General features: G+C 45.0%; 1 protein-coding gene across 5 annotated transcripts in view; it reads right to left on the bottom strand.

Moving 5' to 3' along the window:
* Positions 1–519: 519 nt before the first annotated feature.
* The window catches only part of CTCF, a 30,069-nt gene continuing 9,841 nt past the window's right edge, over positions 520–20,747 (bottom strand). For all 5 annotated transcript variants that reach the window (XM_065453913.2, XM_065453909.2, XM_065453910.1 and 2 more), the window contains exons 7-11: positions 13,996–14,196; positions 7,629–7,830; positions 5,421–5,495; positions 2,182–2,300; positions 520–2,081 (exon numbers count right to left, since the gene is read on the bottom strand). In XM_065453913.2, coding sequence (XP_065309985.1) covers positions 1,953–2,081; positions 2,182–2,300; positions 5,421–5,495; positions 7,629–7,830; positions 13,996–14,196 — 726 coding nt within the window. In that variant the 3' untranslated portion in view covers positions 520–1,952. The remainder of the gene's footprint in view (positions 2,082–2,181; positions 2,301–5,420; positions 5,496–7,628; positions 7,831–13,995; positions 14,197–20,747) is intronic.

Raw genomic sequence — 20,747 nt, 5'->3', positions numbered from 1 at the left:
TCAATACAGCAAATGCTGCTTGCGTCTGTAAAGTTCGCTTTGCAGTTACATATGACACAAAGGGCTAATTATGGTTCCACTTCAGCATCGTTGAGGTGAAACCACAGTTGCAACCCCGCTGCATACAAATACCAAGTACACAATTCAAATTATCAAAAACAGCCAAGACAATCCCTTTGTGCATAGAATAGAGTCCTAATTTATCTGTGTGCTGATGTCAAATCCTTGCAGATGCTACCGCAGTGAGAAACAAGCCAGTAGAAAAGGAAATTGGTTAAAACTCTACATATGTCGTCATTGTGTCCGATGCAGTTAATTTATTGTTGATGGCATCCAATAAATGCTCCCTGAAGCTACTCTTCTTACCAAGTCTGAAAAAGAAGCTTTACTCTTATAACTGACTGAATGTCGTTTTTGTTCCTTTCCAAATTCTATAACTTGGTTACTTTACCATCCTGCATAAAATGCACATCTATTAGTGTTTGCACTAGAAATATACTACAACAACAGTGAACACAATTCACTGGCATGCATAATTTTATTAGAACTCTACTTCCAACTAGTAAAATAGCACTTAGCACTCAAAACAGAGTTTCATTGTAATAAGTTGAATGGTATACAATCCATCAAATGGACTCCAAGACATAACTTGTCCAGGGCACAGATCAATTGGCTTCTGACAGAACTTCTGTGAATTCGCACACAACTGCACCCAAAAACGCTACACAAGCTTCAGTTCATGACTCATCCAGGGCAGAGAGAGTGACCTGCATGTGACATGGTCTTAAAAATGCTGTTCTCCATGCAAATTTGCCTACAACTGCATCAAATATTGAACGAGTCCAGTACAGGTCACGCCCAGGGTACAGATCAATGCTTGCGTATGACAGGGGCTTCACAGTCCTCAAATGTAAATTTTCACACAACTCTGTGGTAAACAATGGCATGCAGCAACAGCAAAAATTTCATAACTAGCTGTATGTATACGCCCAGCCGTTTTGCATGCAATTTGTTGAAAATACCAATGCACACCCCAGTAACAATCTGACGTCATTGCATTTATGGAGATGGTGTGCCAAAAAATGCACTGCATGTGCTGAAAAGTGATGCGTATATTTACAAAACAATTACACTGATGTTAAATCACATTTGTCACACTACTGTGTCACACAGCTGGTGCTTTATGATAATGAGAAGAAAAGTCAACAAAAAGTGATTATGATAATTTCTGTGATGAAGGACATTGTGTACATAAAAAACAAAAGAACCCACAAGACTTTTCAAAACAGAGATGCCAGGTACACTTTCGAGCCAAAACCACACAGAGACTGACTTAGACCATGAGGCGGGGGGCATAAACATGAACATATCACGCTTTGAATGCCTTGGGGAACCAGAACACCTTTCTCCATTACCACGTAATGAAAAAAGATTCATAAAGAAGCCTCTCATTCACTGAAAATGCACAGACGAAAGTAGTGATGCACTCTTTCTAGATGCAAAAAGAAAAGGAAGCACAAGTAGGTGCTGACCTATGGCAACTGTACAACAGATATATGCTCATACAATGACCATTCACATTCAAAGCTGTTCATGTGAGACACAAACTCAGTATTTATCATACAGATGACTGAAAGCTCCTGACACCATTCATGGTAGAGTCAACAATGTTTCATAGACAGCTGGCAGCACAAGGCAGATAGGAGTGCAGATGAAAGAAACAATGGTTCACTGATGCTATGTCCATGCAACGACCAAACAAGAGCACAGGAGGATAAAACACAGGATCATAAAACAACCAAACAAAAACAACAAAAATACAAATAAAGATATGAGGGCCAAGTGTCCATGGAACAACCAAACAAAAACACATGAGAAAAAAAGAGGGTCCAATGGAAACCCTGCTGGCAGCAGCGATGAGACATTGCAGTGAAATATGGCAGAAACCCTATCTAAACAGCATCACCATTTTCCTGCATCAATATATAGGTGGTGGTTGTGCCATCTTGAACTTTCTCTTCACTCGGTCCATTCACCCCTGGCGCAGCTGGCATCGCCAGTATTGTTTCGTCTTCTTCATCCTGGAAACATCAATAACAGAAGAAATGTGCAAAATAAGCTTGTGGCAAGTAATCTAAGATCTAATAAAAAATGTTGGCAAAAAAAGGTGCGAGCCCATACATTGAAACCAAAGCACTCCTCCATGTCTTTCTGCTTCTGTTCAAGCCGCCTGCGTGCCATCTCAGCCTCTCTCTGTGGTGCATCCAGTTCCCCCTTGCCCATGCCCAGCACCTCCTCGCCTGCACACAAAACATAGAAATGAAGCCTTCAATGGTAGCAGTAAAAAATCAACAAAATGCAGGAATTCAATGAAGTTTCTAATGTTTTAAGCTTCCGCCAAGTTCACAGTTAAATGCAAGCCCCATAGCACCACAGCTTGACTATGAGAGACACCTAAATAGGGGCTCAGGATTAATCTTAGGTGCATGAGGTTTTTTTCGTGCGCACCCAAAAATGCCTCGGTTCAAACGCATTTTTGCAGTCTGCCCCTATCTCCTATGAGAAAGTGGCTGCAGTAACTGTAAATAATATGAACATGATATGTGCAGTGCTTGGCTGAAACATTTATGTATATCTAAAAGCAATTTCAATGTCTAACAAACACTTTAGCCAAGCGAAGATATTTAAACCAACATTATTTTTAAAGACCGCCTAAATCAGTTAAGCATCACACTCACAAATATAATCAATACAGCACATCTCTGCAAACATTAAATTTTTTGAGTAATCCTTTGTGTAGCAGCATATTCACAAAGAACCAGGAGTGGTATAGGCCATTTCAAGCAGCATAATTTCTACCAAATGACACAGCAGTTCCCACTGCTTTGCAAATGTTGGAATCTCATCTCAGACTGCAACAGATGAGACAAGCCACAGACGTCACAAGATTGTTGCAGTAATTCGTGGCATCTGAAATAAAGTTTCTCAGACCATATGTTGTCACAGCTACAGTGTTTTGCCATGCTGAAGACATGCATGTCATGGATATCCTAACATATAACACATTAGAAAATGAAACTGTCAAGAACGAGATCACTATAATGGATTTAATGGCATGGCATGCATTTCTCTGACTGGATATATTTTGGGTGTGTCATGCCATGTACATCTTAAATGCCATGGTCTGCATGTCAGGCCATGAGATGATTTCCATAATTGTCATGACATTACCATGACAAGAGCTTAAGCCAATGATTATATGGTTGTGTTCGTGATGCTGTGATAATCGTTGCGTCGTCATTCCAGCTTTGTAATCAGACTCTTGCATACCATCTGCGCTCGAGCCAGGTGGCACGCACAAGAAGATCCCGGCATCTCGGCGGGGTGGTGGTTGCATCTGTTTGTTCAAACAGCAATTGAAAAGCAAGTTTCCCAGGGGAGAGCAACGCACCGCCTCCTCATTCCTCCCAAAGCTCGTACTGGACTTTTGCAGCCCTTCTCAGCATTACCAGGCCACTTAAACACTGAGGCACACTCTTTCCTGGTGCACATGGTGTTCAAGTACAAGAATGCTGCATGGAATTCCACCATGGCAGCGTCATCACAGCTCGATCATGGCGTGCAGCTACACCATGCCATCGTCCAAATGGCTATGAAAGGACACAGGCTTTAGGTCATGCTACAGTATCGCTGTCAAGTGATCTGTTTGTGTCCTCTAAATGATACCACACACTGCCGTCACTCGGCATTTAGTTTCCTGCATTTCTTACCCATCTCGCACCTTCATGCCACTTGTTCACATCAACTCAAGTGTTCATAGAAATTATGCAATCGCCGTTACCAGCGCCACAGCCTTGTTGCTGTCCTCACAGACACCCACTCAAGTCAATTCTAGTTCACTGTACTTGCCGTACACACACATTGATCAACCTGGTTATGCTTTGCGGAACCTGTAACAATGCTGCATAGCCTGCAAAATGCTTCGCATAACATCGATTCCCACAGAGCATGAGGTCTGCACAATTTTTTCTTCCCTCTGTTTTCTGCAACACAGCATAGTGTGCATTCTTCATAGGACAATTTACCAAAGTGCCATAAATGGTGATGTTGCAGGCAGTACGTCTTACAGAAGTGTTTGTGCGTGTGACCTTGATTTTTTTGCAATAACCAGACCTCCCTCAAGAGGAAGGGCACACAGGCCTTTGTTAGGAATTTGAGCTGTTTTCACGCAGTGGAGTAGTTTGATACTTTGCAGACACGGTTGTCAGCGTGTGATCTATACACCATGCTTGTCTGCTTGCAATGCCCAAACATGGTGAGGGGCCCTTTAACATTTGATCCACAGCACCTGTACAATGTACATATAATTTAAAGAATGAAATATAAACACATTCCTATATTTGTGCTGTCTTTTATAAGCTGATAAAGCATTCTGCCAATGCGAGTAGCAGGTAACTTTAGGTATCGCCCTGACAGACTGCTTTGCAGTTGCAGCTTGTAAACCATCTAATCAAAATTGCAACATAATGTGCCTGAATGAACTGGTTGTACGGCAAAGGGCCATTTTTGCTGTTGCATAGCCTTGAGCACCAATCTAGTACCCTTTCAATCATGCCACTGCTGCCACTCTGGATTGGTCAGCGTATTGCTAATGTAACCCGTGGCATCGCACATAGCTGCGCGTTGATGTGGCAAACATGTCAACCCTTACTACTGACATTAGCTGCTTGAAGAGGAGAGGCGGGTGCCGTTATTGGTGCAGAAACCTGCAGTACGCACAAACAAACAGAGATTGTGTTCATTTTCTCTTCCCGTGCCCCAGTCTTGCTTGCACTACGCTAGTAATTCCAAGATGGCATACCTCTGTAGATTACTGTACAAACATATGTATGCATAGAGGAACGTCAGAAACTGATGTAACATAGGGAGAACTGCAGCAGAATGCAGGAATATTCAAAAGGGCACTGCTTGACTTTTGCTGCATAGTTGTGTGAAACCTACAATTTTTTTTTTATTACCTAGACAATTACCCTCCCTTAGTGCATATCAGGTAACATTTACTATGGTATCATTTCTTATGCAAGAAAGGTAGGCAAACAGGCTCCAACTTGTAGCTACAATGAGAAACTATGCAATAGCACTCATCCCCTCTAATGTTCACCCTTCTTCAATTCAGAGGATGAAAATTTCAACTAAACAAATTTCAACAACCATAACACAAAAAATGCTCTAACTGCACAGTTCCTATATCTCCAGACAACTCGCTCAGTAAGCAGAGAGGTAGTTTAATGAATGGAAAATGTAGAGAGGTCGGCCGGATAAACTCGCTCAGTAAGCAAATAGCAAGGAATATAAAGGCAACCATTATGTGGTTGGTTGCCTTTACTATGAGTACTTTCAAGGTGGTCATGTAAAATTACCTTGATTGCTTGCAGCTGCCTCCATAGTGGCATATTTCCTTGGCCGTCCACGTGGCCGTTTCATTGGTACAAGTGCTATAAAAGAGGGGCGGGGGGTAAAATTATTTCAGTTATAATCCATGCATAAAAATAGCCCATAAAAGATCACAATTTAATGTTTTCTATGTCAACAAAATACAGAACACAGGACAACACATTAGCTTTTACAATCAAAGACAATGAATGGAAGGGCCTCCTAGATTGCAAAAAGTACAGTCACCAAGTGATTATTCAGACAGCTTTAAGGACCCACAACTGGCCCTAATCTATACTTACCATAAGGTCAGCATAAATTTTGGACACCTTACAGCACGGCATTCAGTAATTCAGACTACGCATGCTAATTTGGCCACAGAGTCGAGCAGAAGGGGCAATGATATTTTTTATACGTCAGCAGCATGGTCACTGGCACCGCTTTGAAACCAAAACTAATGTAGGCTAGTCAATCTATCAAGTCACCAACCGTACCTAAACCACGAAACGACCTAAGCCTCTAATTTGTAAAGCTTGCATTTGTGGTTCTGAGCAACCTGCATTTGTTCCTCCACATGTTTAAAGCAGTATTCACAAGGGGAAGGAATTCCTCACTTAGCAGTGGGAGTGTGGATCATGTGACGACAATGTCGTGCCTTATCAGGGCCAAGGGGCCGACGTAGACATCACCGGGAGATGGGCGACGTTTTGCTGCACTGGTACAAAACATCCCCTCTTGGCAGGAAAGATAGTGGGAATTTTGCTCACTAGTCTAGCAACCTATTTACACCATGCTTACAGGTGCTTGAGGGTCTTGTTCACTTTATTGTTTTTCAGTGGCACAAACACCTGCTGACATGTCAAAGCTCAGTAATGAAGCAACTCCACATTTCATCTTGCTCCCACAGGCATGGGTATGATGGTGTGAAGAGTATAAGCTGCTGAAACCATTGGTGAACACTGACATCCATCAATCCTTGCACAGCCTGTGTGAGTGAGGTAGCAGTGCGAAGCTCCCCTTCAAGTGGAGGGCTCTCCCATGTGAAAACCGTTAAAAAAATTCACCGATGATTATGATACAGTCGCCGACCGATATTCCGGACTCCAAAAATTCGGACATGCCCGATTATTCGGTCAGCTTCGCGGCACCGCCATTCTCCTCATAGACCATAATGTATAACAACTTCTGAAAGTTCGGACACCTTGCAACCTCTCGTCTGATTTTTCGGACACTCCTTTAGCCAACTCGGTCGAGAGCACCATGCACCGACTCTGACCGGTACATGGTTCGACTTGCTGAACGCCATTTTTGTTTTGAACAGAGCTTCCTTCCTGCCCCACGAAGTGGCGCTACTGGAAATCCCCGCTCATCATCATCGTTTCTGCCTGGTTAGATAGAGTGGCTCTGCAGCAGTTCCGGTTTCAGCTTAGTAAGCCATGTCAAGACAATACAGCAGCTGATTTGTTTCTTCGCGCAAGACGCTGCGAGCAGGCCGCGTTTTCGTTTGTGCGACTGGTGTCGGCATGGTGGTGTTCGCTTTGTGTGCTGTGTCGAGGTTTCGGTGATCCAATGTGGCATACGTAAACATCGCGTCAAGGCTCTAATGGCGCCGACAGTGCCCGCGCAGACTGTGCTGGGGAATGCCGGCAAGCGGGTGCCGGGAGGCCTAAGATTTGTCTCCTTCTGATGTGCTCCCTACTGACTCCCCCCTAAGCCTGAATCTCGGAGAGATTCAGGCTTATCTGACTGCGCTTAAACGGAACAGCATGCAACGGCGCATTCACGATTTCTTCCAAGCCTACTGCCGAGCCCGAATAAGTGCGTGGAAATAAAGGATTTCATTTTTTTTTCTTAATCTGCTTTTTGGGACACTTGTTTATTCAGTCATTTTCGCAGTCCCCGTGAGGTCCGAATAAACGGTCGGCCGACTGTAGTTGCGTTTCACATGATAGTCCTTTCCTAAAACTATGCTGATGTTTAAGTAGTAATTCCATTAACCAAGATTCTACTGTAACTAAACAACTGCATATACTGTTTGCAAGATGAACTCTAGAGGAAATTAAGCTGGAGAAGGAAAGGGGGGGTGCTGCTGCTGCGGGGAACCACTTTTGCCACACCTGCCTGATCTCAATGGTGATCTCAGGGTGTTATCTACAACATGACTTAAAAAAAAAAAAAGTTGGCAAGAAGCTTACCAGCTTTGTTCACCACCTCGGTGACTACAGTTTGATCCTGAGGAACTTGCTGAATGATGGTAAGCTCTTGGCCATCAGCACCAGTGAGGACACCACCATTACTGGTCATGCGCAGCGCATCCTCGGGGACTGCTCGTATTGCATGCTGCTCCATAGTTACACCATCTGCTGCAGGAATCTGTATCACCTCAAATACAACAACCTGTAAAAGGAGCAGTGCCGGAAATCAACATCACATGAAACATTATCAAGAAGTCTTCATTGTCAAATAGCAGTTGGCTAAAGTGACAGAAAACTAAGCACACATGTAAAGATGTCTCGCCATGCCTCAAACCTCCTTACTTTGTCATTTTTGTCCTACACCACATGGTGTCTTTCCACCTTATGAAATGCAGGCGCACAATAAAACGTAACAGAAAGCATGCTACCCAAGTGAGCTTTATAGTAATACGGACACATCCCACTGTTTCATTTAGCCTCATTGCTTGAGCTTGCAAAATTTCCAAACTTGCCAATATTAAACAGCAAGCTCATATAGAATGTGGAGATGCCTAAATGTAAAGCTGCATTTTACGTGGCACTTCCTTGTTTTGTTCTGAAAGCTTAAGCACAAGATTGCTATGCAGTAATGTGAGAATATTACCCCCTGCAGATGCTGTCTAGCATGCTGTCAAATCCACTTATAACGATACCAGTTTTAACAATATATCCATTATAAAAATGAAAAGCTGTTGCACCGCCAACTTTTATATGCTTTCTATGGGGAAATAACCCGCTTACTACAATGTCCCCATGCCGCATTATCGGTTATAATGATGAAGTCTGGCTGCTGGATGTCCATGACAAAAGGTAACGGAATGCAAAAAAAAAAAAAGTGAAATGCAAGCCACTGCACGATCACCTGCCACCCCAACTGCCGCCGCGCGCTTTTCTCCATGAGAGATGCGCACCAGCCTCGCGTGCATCTTTTAGCTTGGTACTTTTGCTAGCTTTATTCGCAAATATAGGCAGACATTCTTTGGTCACAAATACAGGTCGATAGTTCATTTTAGGTAACATTAAAAAAAATGTTGACCTATGTTCGAATAAATATGGTAGTTATGCACCAACTCGACCAACATAGCACTCTGCTAGCAGTGAGCTGCAGGTACCTGCTCCATGTGTTCACTTGGGAACTGGTGCCTCTGCACAGCAATCATGGCACTTCTGCAGCAGACTCATTCAGAACAGTCACCACTGCTATCCATTCAACTTGAGCCGACACAAATACTATTAAAAAATTTCAAATAGCAACTCCTTTAATTCTTGTTACCGCTACAAATGTGCTAATTTTTGGCATTTTTATATTTTACAATTTCAGGACTTGGCAGTCAAAACAAATACTGCGATACATAAAATGAAACACATTGGTGTTGTGAATGGTTGTATAGCAATAACGATTGCACAGGAAATTTTTGAGAATTCTTATGTGAAACTTCAACACCTTAAGCAACACGAACGGAAGTAATATTTTGCTATTTTTGTACTATAAGTAATGGGTAACAAAAATATGAAATACACAAAATATGCACCTTGTTCCTAGTTCCCAACTATTGTAAGTCAGATCATGTAAAAAGTTATGAAGATTTGTTGGCATCAATACTAGCTATAGCGATGCCCTACCTAAGCGGGAAAGCAGTAGCTTCACAAATGTGAAAGCAGGGTAAGTTCCTATTGTACAGGGAGCATTTATTTTCACTCATAGCAACAGGTGCCTGGTTTGTTTTTTACTGCATTCTTTAAGTTCTAGAAGCAATGGTTGTCAGGTCAGGGAGCACGCAGAAGCCTCCTCATACTTGACCATTGCGTTCAATCAACTATTATGTGCAAGCAAGGTGGTCTAGTGTGCGTTAAACTGGCGCTGGAGCCTCCACATGCTTTGTTCAGTTCCTATACAGTGCTGCACAGTAATGTGGAGTGTTGCACACTCCACATTACACGCCATCACACATGCACACGCCATCCCCTCGCGACGTACCGCTGACGCCTTCATTCGAAACTGCAAAAAAAACTTCTGCTGCTATTACTGCTTCAATCGACGGTTATCCGGTAACTGCACTTGTAGATACGGGAGCTGACTACTCGGTTATGAGTGCCTCACTGGCGACTCGGCTATGCAAGGTGCTGACAGCGTGGGACGGCCCACATCTGATTACGGCCGGAGGACACCTCGTGTCACCCATTGGACGATGCACCGCCAGACTTGCAATTTTTACTTCGACTTTCGTAGCGTCTTTTTTTTGGCTGCCCAAGTGTTCTCGGCTAGTTATACTGGGCATGGATTTTCTCCAGGAATATGGAGCGATCATTAACCTTCGTGACTTGTTCGTGACTTTTTCTAACTATGTTTCTTCGGATTCGAGTGTGGAGGATCGCCGAAGGTAACCTCACCATATTGATGGATCGCGAAGTCGGCGTCGCACGAGGTCTCGTAGAGCTCCAACATAGGCAAACCACGATTCTAGTTACCAACTTCAGTGGCGAATACAAGCACTTTGCGAGGCATACCACCATGGCCTACTTTGAAACGGTGGCCGAGTCCAATGCCTGTACTTCGGTAACGACAATCTCGATTCCGGAATCCAGCGATGTGGACTTGACCAGTCACATCAACGTCAACGCACAGCTAGACCAAAACGAGAAGGAGAGGCTCCTTACTCTGCTATTGTCATTTAGCGACTGTTTCGCCACCACGTCGAAGGTCAAACAGACTCCTTTAATCAAACACAAAATCATCACTGAACCGACTGTCCAACCTGTTCGCCAACATGCTCATCGCGTGTCGCAAAGAGAACAGGATGCTAATCGTCATCAAGTGAAACAAATGCTCAACGATGATGTCATTCAACCATCGACAAGTCCTTGGGCTTCACCTGTTGTGTTAGTTAAAAAGAAAGACGGCTCCCTAAGATTCTGTGTCGATTATCGCAAACTGAACAAGGTCACGAAAAAAGACGTTTACCCACTTCCTCGAATTGACGAATCCTTGGATCGCCTGCGGCATGCCCGTTACTTTTCTTCAATGGATCTGCGTAGTGGGTGCTGGCAAATTGAAGTTGACGAACGGGACCAAGAAAAAACGGCCTTTATAACACCCGACGGTCTCTATCAATTTAAGGTCCTCCCTTTTGGATTGTGTTCCTCTCCGGCCACATTTCAACGCATGATGGACACAGTTTTATCTGACCTCAAGTGGAACTCGTGTTTAGTCTACTTAGACATGTAGTTGTTTTTTCAACCACGTTTGAACAACACATCCAGCGGCTTGAGGCAGTTCTTCAAGCTATCTGCACTGCCGGCCTCTCCCTGAAGCCCGAAACATGTCACTTTGGCTACGAGGAGCTCAAATTTCTAGGTCATATTGTCAGCAGCCCCGGTGTGCGCCCTGACCCTGACAAAGCCCTTGTAGTTGCTCTGTTCCCGATACCGAAGACAAAACACGATGTCCGCCGATTTTTAGGGCTTTGCGGGTATTACCGCCGTTTTGTACCCAATTTTTGTGAAATTGCCGAACCTTTGCAACGACTCATCAAGAACGACGTCACATTTGTTTGGGGCCCGGCACAATCCGATGCGTTCCACTAACTTCAGTGACGTCTACAGACACCACCGATCCTTGGTCACTTTGACACTGAGGCTGACACAGAAGTGCATACTGATGCTAGTAACGTTGGTATCAGAGCGACACTCGTACAGTTTCAAGCTGGTGTTGAGCGCGTTATTGCGTATGCCAGCCGAACCTTGTCTGCTGCTGAAAAAAAATACTCAGCAACTGAAAAAGAATGTCTGGCAGCCGTACGGGCTATCCAGAAGTTCTGCCCATAACTGTATGGACGCCCCTTCCGTGTCGTCAGCGACCACCACTCTCTCTGCTGGCTGGCAAATCTCAAAGATCCTTCAGGCCGTCTCGCAAGATGGAGCCTTCGGTTGCGGGAATTCGATGTGACCGTCGTCTATAAGTCTGGCCAGAAACACACTGACGCCGACTGTCTCTCCCGCGCCCCCGTCGAACCCGCACCACTAGATACTGACGACGATTCTGGTTTTCTTTGTACTCTCCCGTCTTTAAACCTTGCTCAACAGCAACGCCAAGATTCCGAGCTCCAGCCCTTGATTGAATACCTTGAAGGAAGCCGCCCACAACCCCCACGGCAGTTCGTGCGTCACTTGTCCTCTTTCTGCCTACGTGGCGACATCCTATACAAGCGGAACTTTCACCCTACGGCAACCGGTCTCCTGCTTGTTGTTCCCGCTACTCTCCGCGACGACGTTCTACGTGCATGCCACGACTAACCAACGTCCGGGCATCTTGGTTTCACGCGTACTCTCGCGAGGATCAAGCAGAAGTACTATTGGCGAAAACTCACAAAAACCGTGAAGCAGTACGTCAGAAGTTGTCGAGATTGCCAGCGCCGCAAAGTTCCACCACTGAAACCAGCCGGTCTGCTTCAGCCTGTCCGACCTCCTAGCTCACCTTTTGAACAAGTCGGGATGGATTTACTCGGCCCATTTCCCAAGTCTTCAGCTGATAACCGTTGGATCGTTGTCGCCACCGATTACCTCACTCGATACGATCAAATATATCGTCCTTCGGCATGTTGCTCCCGCTGTCGTCATCACAGACCGTGGTACGGCCTTCACTGCCCAGTTGGTCCGAGATATTCTGCAGCTGAGCGGAACAACGCACCGTACGGGCAACTGCGTATCACCCGCAGACTAACGGTTTAACTGAGCGTCTCAACAAAACGATTGCGGATATGCTTTCCATGTATGTTGCCACGGATCATAAAAATTGGGACGAACTGCTCCCGTATGTGACATTCGCGTACAACACTGCCCTACAAGAAACCACCGGGTTTCCTCCTTTTCGTCTGGTCTACGGACGCGACGTCACCACTATGCTCGACGTGAAGCTCCTACCAACTTCGTCTCAACCTACTGCACCAGATACAGCCGCCTTTGTTCAGCGTGCCAAAGCGGTGCGGCACCTTGCGCGGCAACAAATTCTATCCCGACAAAGTCAAGGTGCTTGTCGATACAACATAAGCCATCGAGACGTCACATACAACCCGGGAGATCTTGTATGGGTTTGGACCCCTATACGTCAACGAGCCCGGTCAGAAAAATTATTGCGCCGATACTTGGGACCCTACATAGTTTTGCGTCGTCTAAGTCCTGTCAACTACGAAGTTATTCCAGCCGACACTTCGCACCACTCCCGTAGACCACGTTCCTCTGACATTGTTCACGTTACCAGGATGAAGCCCTACCATTCGCGCTGACTCTCATCCACAAACTTTGTGATGCGGCCCCTGTCGTCTCGTCCGTTGTCTTTCTCATTTCTTTTATTTTTTCCTTGTTCCATTTAACATCTCCCCAACTTTATTTATTTATTTTTTTTGGAGGGAGGGGTAATGGCACGCACTAGTTGCGCTAGAAGTCGAGGAAGAAGAAGTGTGCGCGGTAGCTGCTGCAAAAACGAACTGTAAACGGCCGTTCGCTTAGAACTGACTGACTGGCTTTTCCTCTCGTGACAATACTGTACAATAATGAATAAATATACTTGCAGGGGCATTGTTCAAAATGTAAGAGATTAGACAGCTAGTCAAGCTTCGGTCGAAGGTCAATCTGACATTGACTGCGTGCTCTTGTTTGAGTGAAAACCCCATGACGAAAAGTATCGCTAGTAATAATTTGCACAACGCTGTCTAAGCGGTGCCTGGTAAAAGCAACCCACAGTGGCGAAAATGAAGTTCCACTTGATATTAGTCGAACACAATATAAAAAATAACATGCACTCATCACCGTCAACCATTGTTAAAATAGCCTATATACGTCAAATCAGAAAATAGACAACCAGAGAGAATCTTCTGTCTCTTCTCTGCTGCTTTCATTTAAATATTATGTTGCCAAATTGAGCAAAGCATAAACTTTGAACCTTTTTATTGAAGAAGTTCTAGGAGCACTAGAGGCTAGTTTTGATGAGACCTCCAGTCAAAGCTATGTTTTCCCCAACTCCACAATCTGCTAAAAATAGTAAAATCTGAGAAATAGTTAAAGTTCAGTCGTCACTTAATTAAGATGATGCATGATGTTGCTACTAGAATTCCGACGGAAATGTTTAACAACGCATAGAAAAACTGTCGATCAAAGTGATCAATTTCTATAGGTGTGGTAACGAAAGAGTTAATTGAATACAATTTGAACAGAAAGAACTATTCAATTTTTATTCGACACTTGAGATATTTGCACACCCGTGGAAGAAAGTTCATTCTAAACTGCATGAAATGAGTAGTATGATAGAGTCAAGAACAGGTGGTAGGCCTACCTGCTGGCCTTCATTGACCATGCCATCCTCCATGCCCATATCATCCATGTCGTCATCCTCATCATCCTCCATCATGTAGTCATCCTCCTCACCATCTGGCTCTTCTCCTGGACCCTTGGGCTCACCAATGCGCATAGCTTCTGCCCGTTCAGCTGCTGTTGCTTCTGGGTCGTGGATTGCTAAGTGCCGGATCAGATTACCCTGCAGAAACCGCCAAGTAATTTCACCAACACAAACAGGATTTGCAGCAATGTCGCATTCCCGAATTGTGCACTTGGCTTAAGATTCTTTAATGGAGGCTGGAGATGTTTGGTTATATGCCTAGCATGCTATTCCAGGTGACAAGGGTGACATTTTGACCTCTAGCTGCCGTGTCAATATGCCAACAATTGTGGTTGTCATGCTATATTACACGTAACAAGTTTTTCAGTCGTTAAGTATAGCAGCAACAGAAGATATTTGAGGTAACTGAGGTATACAAGCTGGGATACAACAGAAGCATATGCACACCAAAGACGCGAAACCATGTGAAGAAATGACCGAACAGGAAAGAGCATCTCTTCATCTCTTTCCTGCCCAATTGCTTTTTCACATGATTTTGCATCTTTTCCATCGTAAGAAGTATGAACCACCTATCCCAGCAACAATTAGTGGTATGCACACCTATGCCTATTGTGTGTTACTATGGACAATGTACGGCACAGCTTTTCCAAGGCACATAATATGCCTGAACATCGCTTTGTTAATGTTCTATCTTTCCTGACTATACCTTAAATACTATAAGAGTGCCCTGTTGTTATACAGCTGTTGCATTTTCATGTTATAACTTAAGTGTGCCTGGGTTGCATATTCACCACAATGTTTAGCCATATGGAGGCTCAAACTTTCAGTTGCCAGTTATTGCATTCACAATGAAGCTGTGTTGTGGGAGTTCCACAAGAGCTTTTGTGTGACGCCATGGTCAGTACTGATGTTGGGAGCTCGGTTCAGTGGAGGCAAGTAATACACATTTTGACAAGTTGAGAACGAAGAGTCGACTGACTTTATTCCAAACTAAAAGCAGGTTTGTTGAGTGGCTGTGGTGGTGCCTCAGTTGGGCAGCCACCTAACTTCCAAGAAAGAGCAGGGGCAATGACCCCAGGTGTAGGCAAGGCAAGCTAACTGGATTTCCCAGATGCGGGGACGACGTATAGTGACGGATGGTCGCTACACTGAGAAGGTGCAGGCACAATGTACAGAGCTGAGCTGGCACAGCATACAGGAACATGCATTGGATATAGCAGAGACTATGGAAGTATTAAGTGAGTACTGTCAAAAAAATTTGTATCCAGCTTTTTTTTTCTTTATAAGATAGGTGTTGACCCTGTAACTACAGTATCGGGGTCGTCAGTTACGGGCATACATCAGTTACTGAACTCATTAAGGGAAGCGGACTACCCTCAGTTACTAACAGAATTTGAATTTGTCAGCCATTCTTCAATCAGTTAGTAAAAGGCTATATAGTGGAATCTCTATAAACGGAAATCACTTAAACAGAACTGCCTCTTAAACGGAACACCACCCTCATGGTTAGTTGGTTTTGTATTCATTGAATTGTATTCAGCTTAGTCTCTCAGTAAATGGAACTCTGATAAACGGAACCAATTTCCCCAGTCCCTTGAGGTTCCGTTTAAAGAGAGTCCACTATAGCAACATTAATATGTCACCTATTATTACTTGCTCTGAAGGACTCAAGGAAGGATTCATGCTACAAGATAACAGCATTCTTTTACAGTAAAACTTATAGTGCCCCGAAATAACTGTTTTAAATACTCTTTTCTTCCTGGAACTACTGCTGAATGGAATAACCTTCCTAATGATGATGTGACCCAAGATTTGTTATCATTTGAGAAACACAGCACTTTCTTGTGCAGGTTATTGTTTATTGTATAATTTAGTGTTACTTATGGTTTTGTTTCTGTCTCTTTGCTGCTAAACCAATTATGTCATTCATTAATATTTATGTACCAGTTATTTTTTTCATGCGTTTTGTATTTTGTACCTTATTCTCTGAAACAGTTATGTACCACCCCTGCTATGACCTCTCTGGGATCGCAGTATAGTACAGTAAAGGCTTGTTAATTCGAAATTTTGGATAATTCGAAGCAGCCGCCTCGGTCCGTCCAACAATGTATTGAAAGCAATATGTGATGCATCTCGCTAATCCACATAGAAGTCCACACCGCCACCGATATTTCGAACTCCGTGCTATTGTGGATGGGGAGAGTGCTAGTGCACGGGAGCACGTTGGTGATGATCGTTGCTGCGCAGCATTGCTCTTCCATATGCGGCCGTCTCTTGCAGGTCGGTTCTCTTCCTCTCTCACGACCTTCAAGAAAAATATGTGGGTGCCGTGCTGCGTGTTGTTTTACTTATTTATTTATTTATTGCGATAGCAATTCTATGGACACTCCAAGTGCATTTCTGCCGTCGGTGTCACCGTGGGGTTTGGTACAAAGTCCAAGGGCGATAACACCATCACCACGCGCCCTATGCTGTATGTGTGAGTGAAAGGGTGCGAGAGGAGCCGAAGACCGCGGCTCAATCTCGCCCGCACGAAAGGGCCGAATGCGAAGAGGAAGCGTGCCGTTTCCTCTCGCGTGCAAGGCACCCAATGTTGCGAGGCGTCATGGGGTGGGGGTGGGTGGAGAGCGGCGTTCTCTTTGGCTGCATCCGCGCATGTGGCGGGTGCACGCGGTCGCGCGGCCATATCTTGAGAGCGATCCGCGTTGGGGGGCAGCCTAGGTGCGTCAGCGGCTCGTTGCTTTGTGCGTGCTGTGTGTTCATGGCACTCACTTTGCGTTGAAGCAATAGACAGCACGAATGCCGCTTCGCTCGCAGCTGTTGCTGCGTTTCCTCACACCAGTGTTTTGACAGCGAGTGTGCGCAGTCATGGGGTGGGATGTGTTCATGTTTGCTGTACGCGCTGATACCATGCTAAGTATTTTGGTTAGCAAGCTAATGTTTACAAGGCGATACAGCCGATAAAAGTACTATCCTTACTTCATACAGCTGCCTACTAATTTGATATCGCAACTGATGCTTCGCCTCTCGGGCAAAACTGCGTCTTTTATTCTTTCTTTTTTCATGTTACATCTTGGAGGCTATGCTCTTTATCTATGAGGTGTTCTGCCGAGAAGTGGAACCAGGAGTATGTTCGGTTTGCCTGCACCACCTGAACCAGTTCATAAGATGCTGCACCCTGCCATTTGTTTCAGCGGTGCAGCAATGGTGCCCGCTGAACCACGACATTCGTTTCAAAAAGTGCAGGAAAAGTGCAGGGCTGTCATGATTCTGCTGCACCCACTCCGCTGTCGGTGCCGCCTTGGTGCATGCATACAGGTACGAAGCAGCGATGCAGCAGACGACACAGCACAGGGGCGCAAGCACCGTTAAAACTCCACTTCTGCACGATGTGTCTCACAATGTGTCTATGCAAGTGTGGTGTGCATTCACGCCCCAGAAGCAGATCATACCTATGGTTCAGGACCTCTTAAACTTACACACTCTGTGCACATTAGTATGACATAACAGAATGCCTGTACCTTAGCATTCATTTCAAGTGTTTCACTGGGCCTGCACCTCAGGAATATAGCTGCACAATTTCTAAACTTCTCGTGAGTCACCTTGAATTGGTTCACAGTGGTGCAGGCGAATCAAACAGATCCCAGGTAATGTCTATAACACGGCGGCTGTGACGTTTATCGGCACTCAGCACCAAAAAGCATAGCCTTTGAAATTCGTGGCTACTACTCAAAGGAAAGCATAGCTGGGATAAGTGTTTGGACGCCACCTATGCGTATAGGGTAACTCAGCAGCATGAAGCCGGTGCATCTACGAACGTAGAACGGAGACCAACATCGCAGCTGGTTGTGGAGTGTTTCGTGTGTGCATTTTAGAGTGCAGCTCTTGTTCCTGTAGCGAGTGTCGGTGCGTGTTGTGTGCAATCAATCACGCTACGACGTTTGCCCTGCGCCAGCCGAAATGCCGTCCCCTTTAGACATCGATGCATGCGCCGTCGGCTGTTCTCTTCGGAGCATGTGCAGAACGGTCCCCAACTTGCGCGCCGCATTGAACAGCTGTCTGCGACCGTAGGCGAAACGGCGCGGGAACTTTTTTCCCCGCGACATGCATTCTAGGTCGGCGCAGTCAATGCAGCGTGTGCGCGCGCACTTACGCTACGTCAGACTATATACGGACCTTAACCGAGCTATTGTTTTTCCGACTTTCATTCGTTAGAATATTGTATACAGTCGCATACTGACTTTTTTTTACTCCAAAAATTCGGACATGCTCGACTATTTGGTCTGCTTTGCGGCACCGCCATTCTCCCCATAGACCATAATGTATAACATCTGCCGAAAGTTCGGACACCTTGCAAACTCTCGTTTGATTTTTCGGACACTCCTTGAGCCAACTCGGTCAAGAGCACCATGTACCGACTCTGACCGGTGCATGGTTCGACTTGCTGAATGCCATTTTTGTTTTGAACGGAGCTTCCTTTCTGCCCCAAGAAGTGGCGCTATTGGAAATTGCCGCTCATCATCATCGTTTCTGTATGGCTTGTGGCCACAGCAGTTCCGGTCTCAGCTTAGTAAGCCATGTCAAAACAATCCAGCAGCTGATTTGTTTCTTCGTGCACGATGCTGCGAGTAGGCCACGTTTTTTGTTTGTGCGACTGGTGTCGGCGTGACGGCGTGGTGATGTTTGCATTGTGTGCTGTGTCGAGGTAGAGGTGATCCAACGCGGCATACAGAAACATCACGTCAAGTGTCTAATGGTGCCAACAGTGTCCGCGCAGACTGCGCTGGGGAATGCCGGCAAGCGGACGCCAGGAGGCCTAGGATTTGTTGCCTTCCGATGTGCTCCCTACTGACGCAGAAAATGTTCTACCAAGACCTGCGCAGTAGTTGCATTGCGATTCCGGACACTGTCTCATTTGACAGTTTCACAGATGCTGACACTGCTGTACTGACATGCGCAGAACTCGACGACGGCGAGATCATACGTCAGGTTTCTGCTGCACTGCCGGACGATGACTCCGAGTCGAAAGATGACGCACCATGTGCTACGCTGCCGCCGTATGCGGATTCAGGCTTATCTGATTGCGCGTAAACGAAACAGCGTGAAACGCCGCATTCACAATTTCTTCAAGCCTATTGCCGATCCCGAATAAGTGCGTGGAAATAAAGGATTTCTTTATGTCCCCCCTAATCTGCTTTTTCGGACACATGTTTATTCGAACATTTCCGCAGGCCCCTTGAGGTCCGAATAAACAGTCAGCGACTGTAATTCGAATTTTTGCAGCATCCCCGCGGAATTCGAATTAGCAAGCTTTTACTGTATTCATCAATAAAACAAATTTTAAGAAATAGTGGCAGAATTCCTCGAACATAGTAAAAATCATGAATTATCTTTTCTTTTAAGGTGACCATTTCAATATGTGGGCCAAATGAAGCGTAGCTGCTTAGCAGAGGGCTTGTTTACAAAACATCTCTGCACGTCACGAAAATTGGAGATTGTAGTCACAAACTGCTAATGCACGTGCCAGTCAGCCTGGTCCAGTGGTCACAAGCCACATAATGACTGTGTCTCGCCGAAGGCTGGACAATGTCGCATAAACAATTCTCTCCCCATGCACTCTGCACTTCTCCACAATCTACACCTAATAAGCTTGGTCCCCAGTTGTTGCTTCTGTCAGAACATGCAGCACCCTTCATCTTTGTCTCCCTATCATCCAGTCTTCTAAAGTGTTCAGCAAGGCGATCACAATACGGCTTCAAAAACTGCATCAACCCATCAGTGACATCATGCAAGTCTTGTCCCCCGCCCCTCCAATTTCGTTACACTAACTTTAAAAGAAATTTGGCACACTTCTTGAATTTGTCACATTAAAAGATGTTATAGTTCACGAGTTGTTGCACGTATGAGGAATTCAGGCGTCATACTGTGGCTTTGAAGTCAGTGGCTATAGAGAGGGGCATAAAAAGTGACAAAATTTTGTCAGTTCTGCTTTAATTAAGTTCAGATATATAGACCTTTTCTACAGCTATCCCAGGGCGCAGCCATGTCTGATCACATGGCGACACGACCACTGCTTGCCCCAGCTGCCTCTGTGTTTACAATGGATGCACATGACGCCAGTGTGGCTTAGCCAACCTGTTTCAGCAGATACCATTTAGACGATGAGAAAGAATAACACAGTATATACTGAAGCATTTGCAAAGTTGTGGGTAGATTTCAGGCAGTGGCAAACTAGACCTTTAGGAAGGATGTCAGAACTCCCTCATACACCTTTGCCGTCTTTCATGCTCGGATTGGCATACAGCTGCAAAGGTGTCTTTTCTGCATCCTCTGCTACAGTCCACGACAGGCCAAAATACTTCTATCAAACCGTACACTATAAAAATATATTTCTACACAAGATGTATGTGTGAAAACAGCATATCAGTTTAAGCAGCTTTTCCAGGCAAGAAATTGCATACTTGGACTGGCACTGCAATGCACAAGCCTTAGGCCTTCAAAGTATGGGAGGAAAAAGAAAAGAAAAAAGAATAGACAGACAAAAACAGCTTTTAAAAACTAACTTGTTCAGGCCATGTGACAAATGCTTCCACAGAAACTATCATTCCACTCCCCTGTTGACATCTTGAAGTATTTCATTACAATGGTGACACAGTGCTGTAATTACAGTTACTCTGCATTTTAATGCA

The sequence above is a fragment of the Dermacentor albipictus genome, chromosome 1, assembly GCF_038994185.2.
Source record: "Dermacentor albipictus isolate Rhodes 1998 colony chromosome 1, USDA_Dalb.pri_finalv2, whole genome shotgun sequence".
NCBI classification, from domain to species: Eukaryota; Metazoa; Arthropoda; class Arachnida; order Ixodida; family Ixodidae; genus Dermacentor; species Dermacentor albipictus.
The sequence above is the reverse complement of the archived record's forward strand: the minus strand, read 5'-3'. Positions and strand labels throughout refer to the sequence as shown.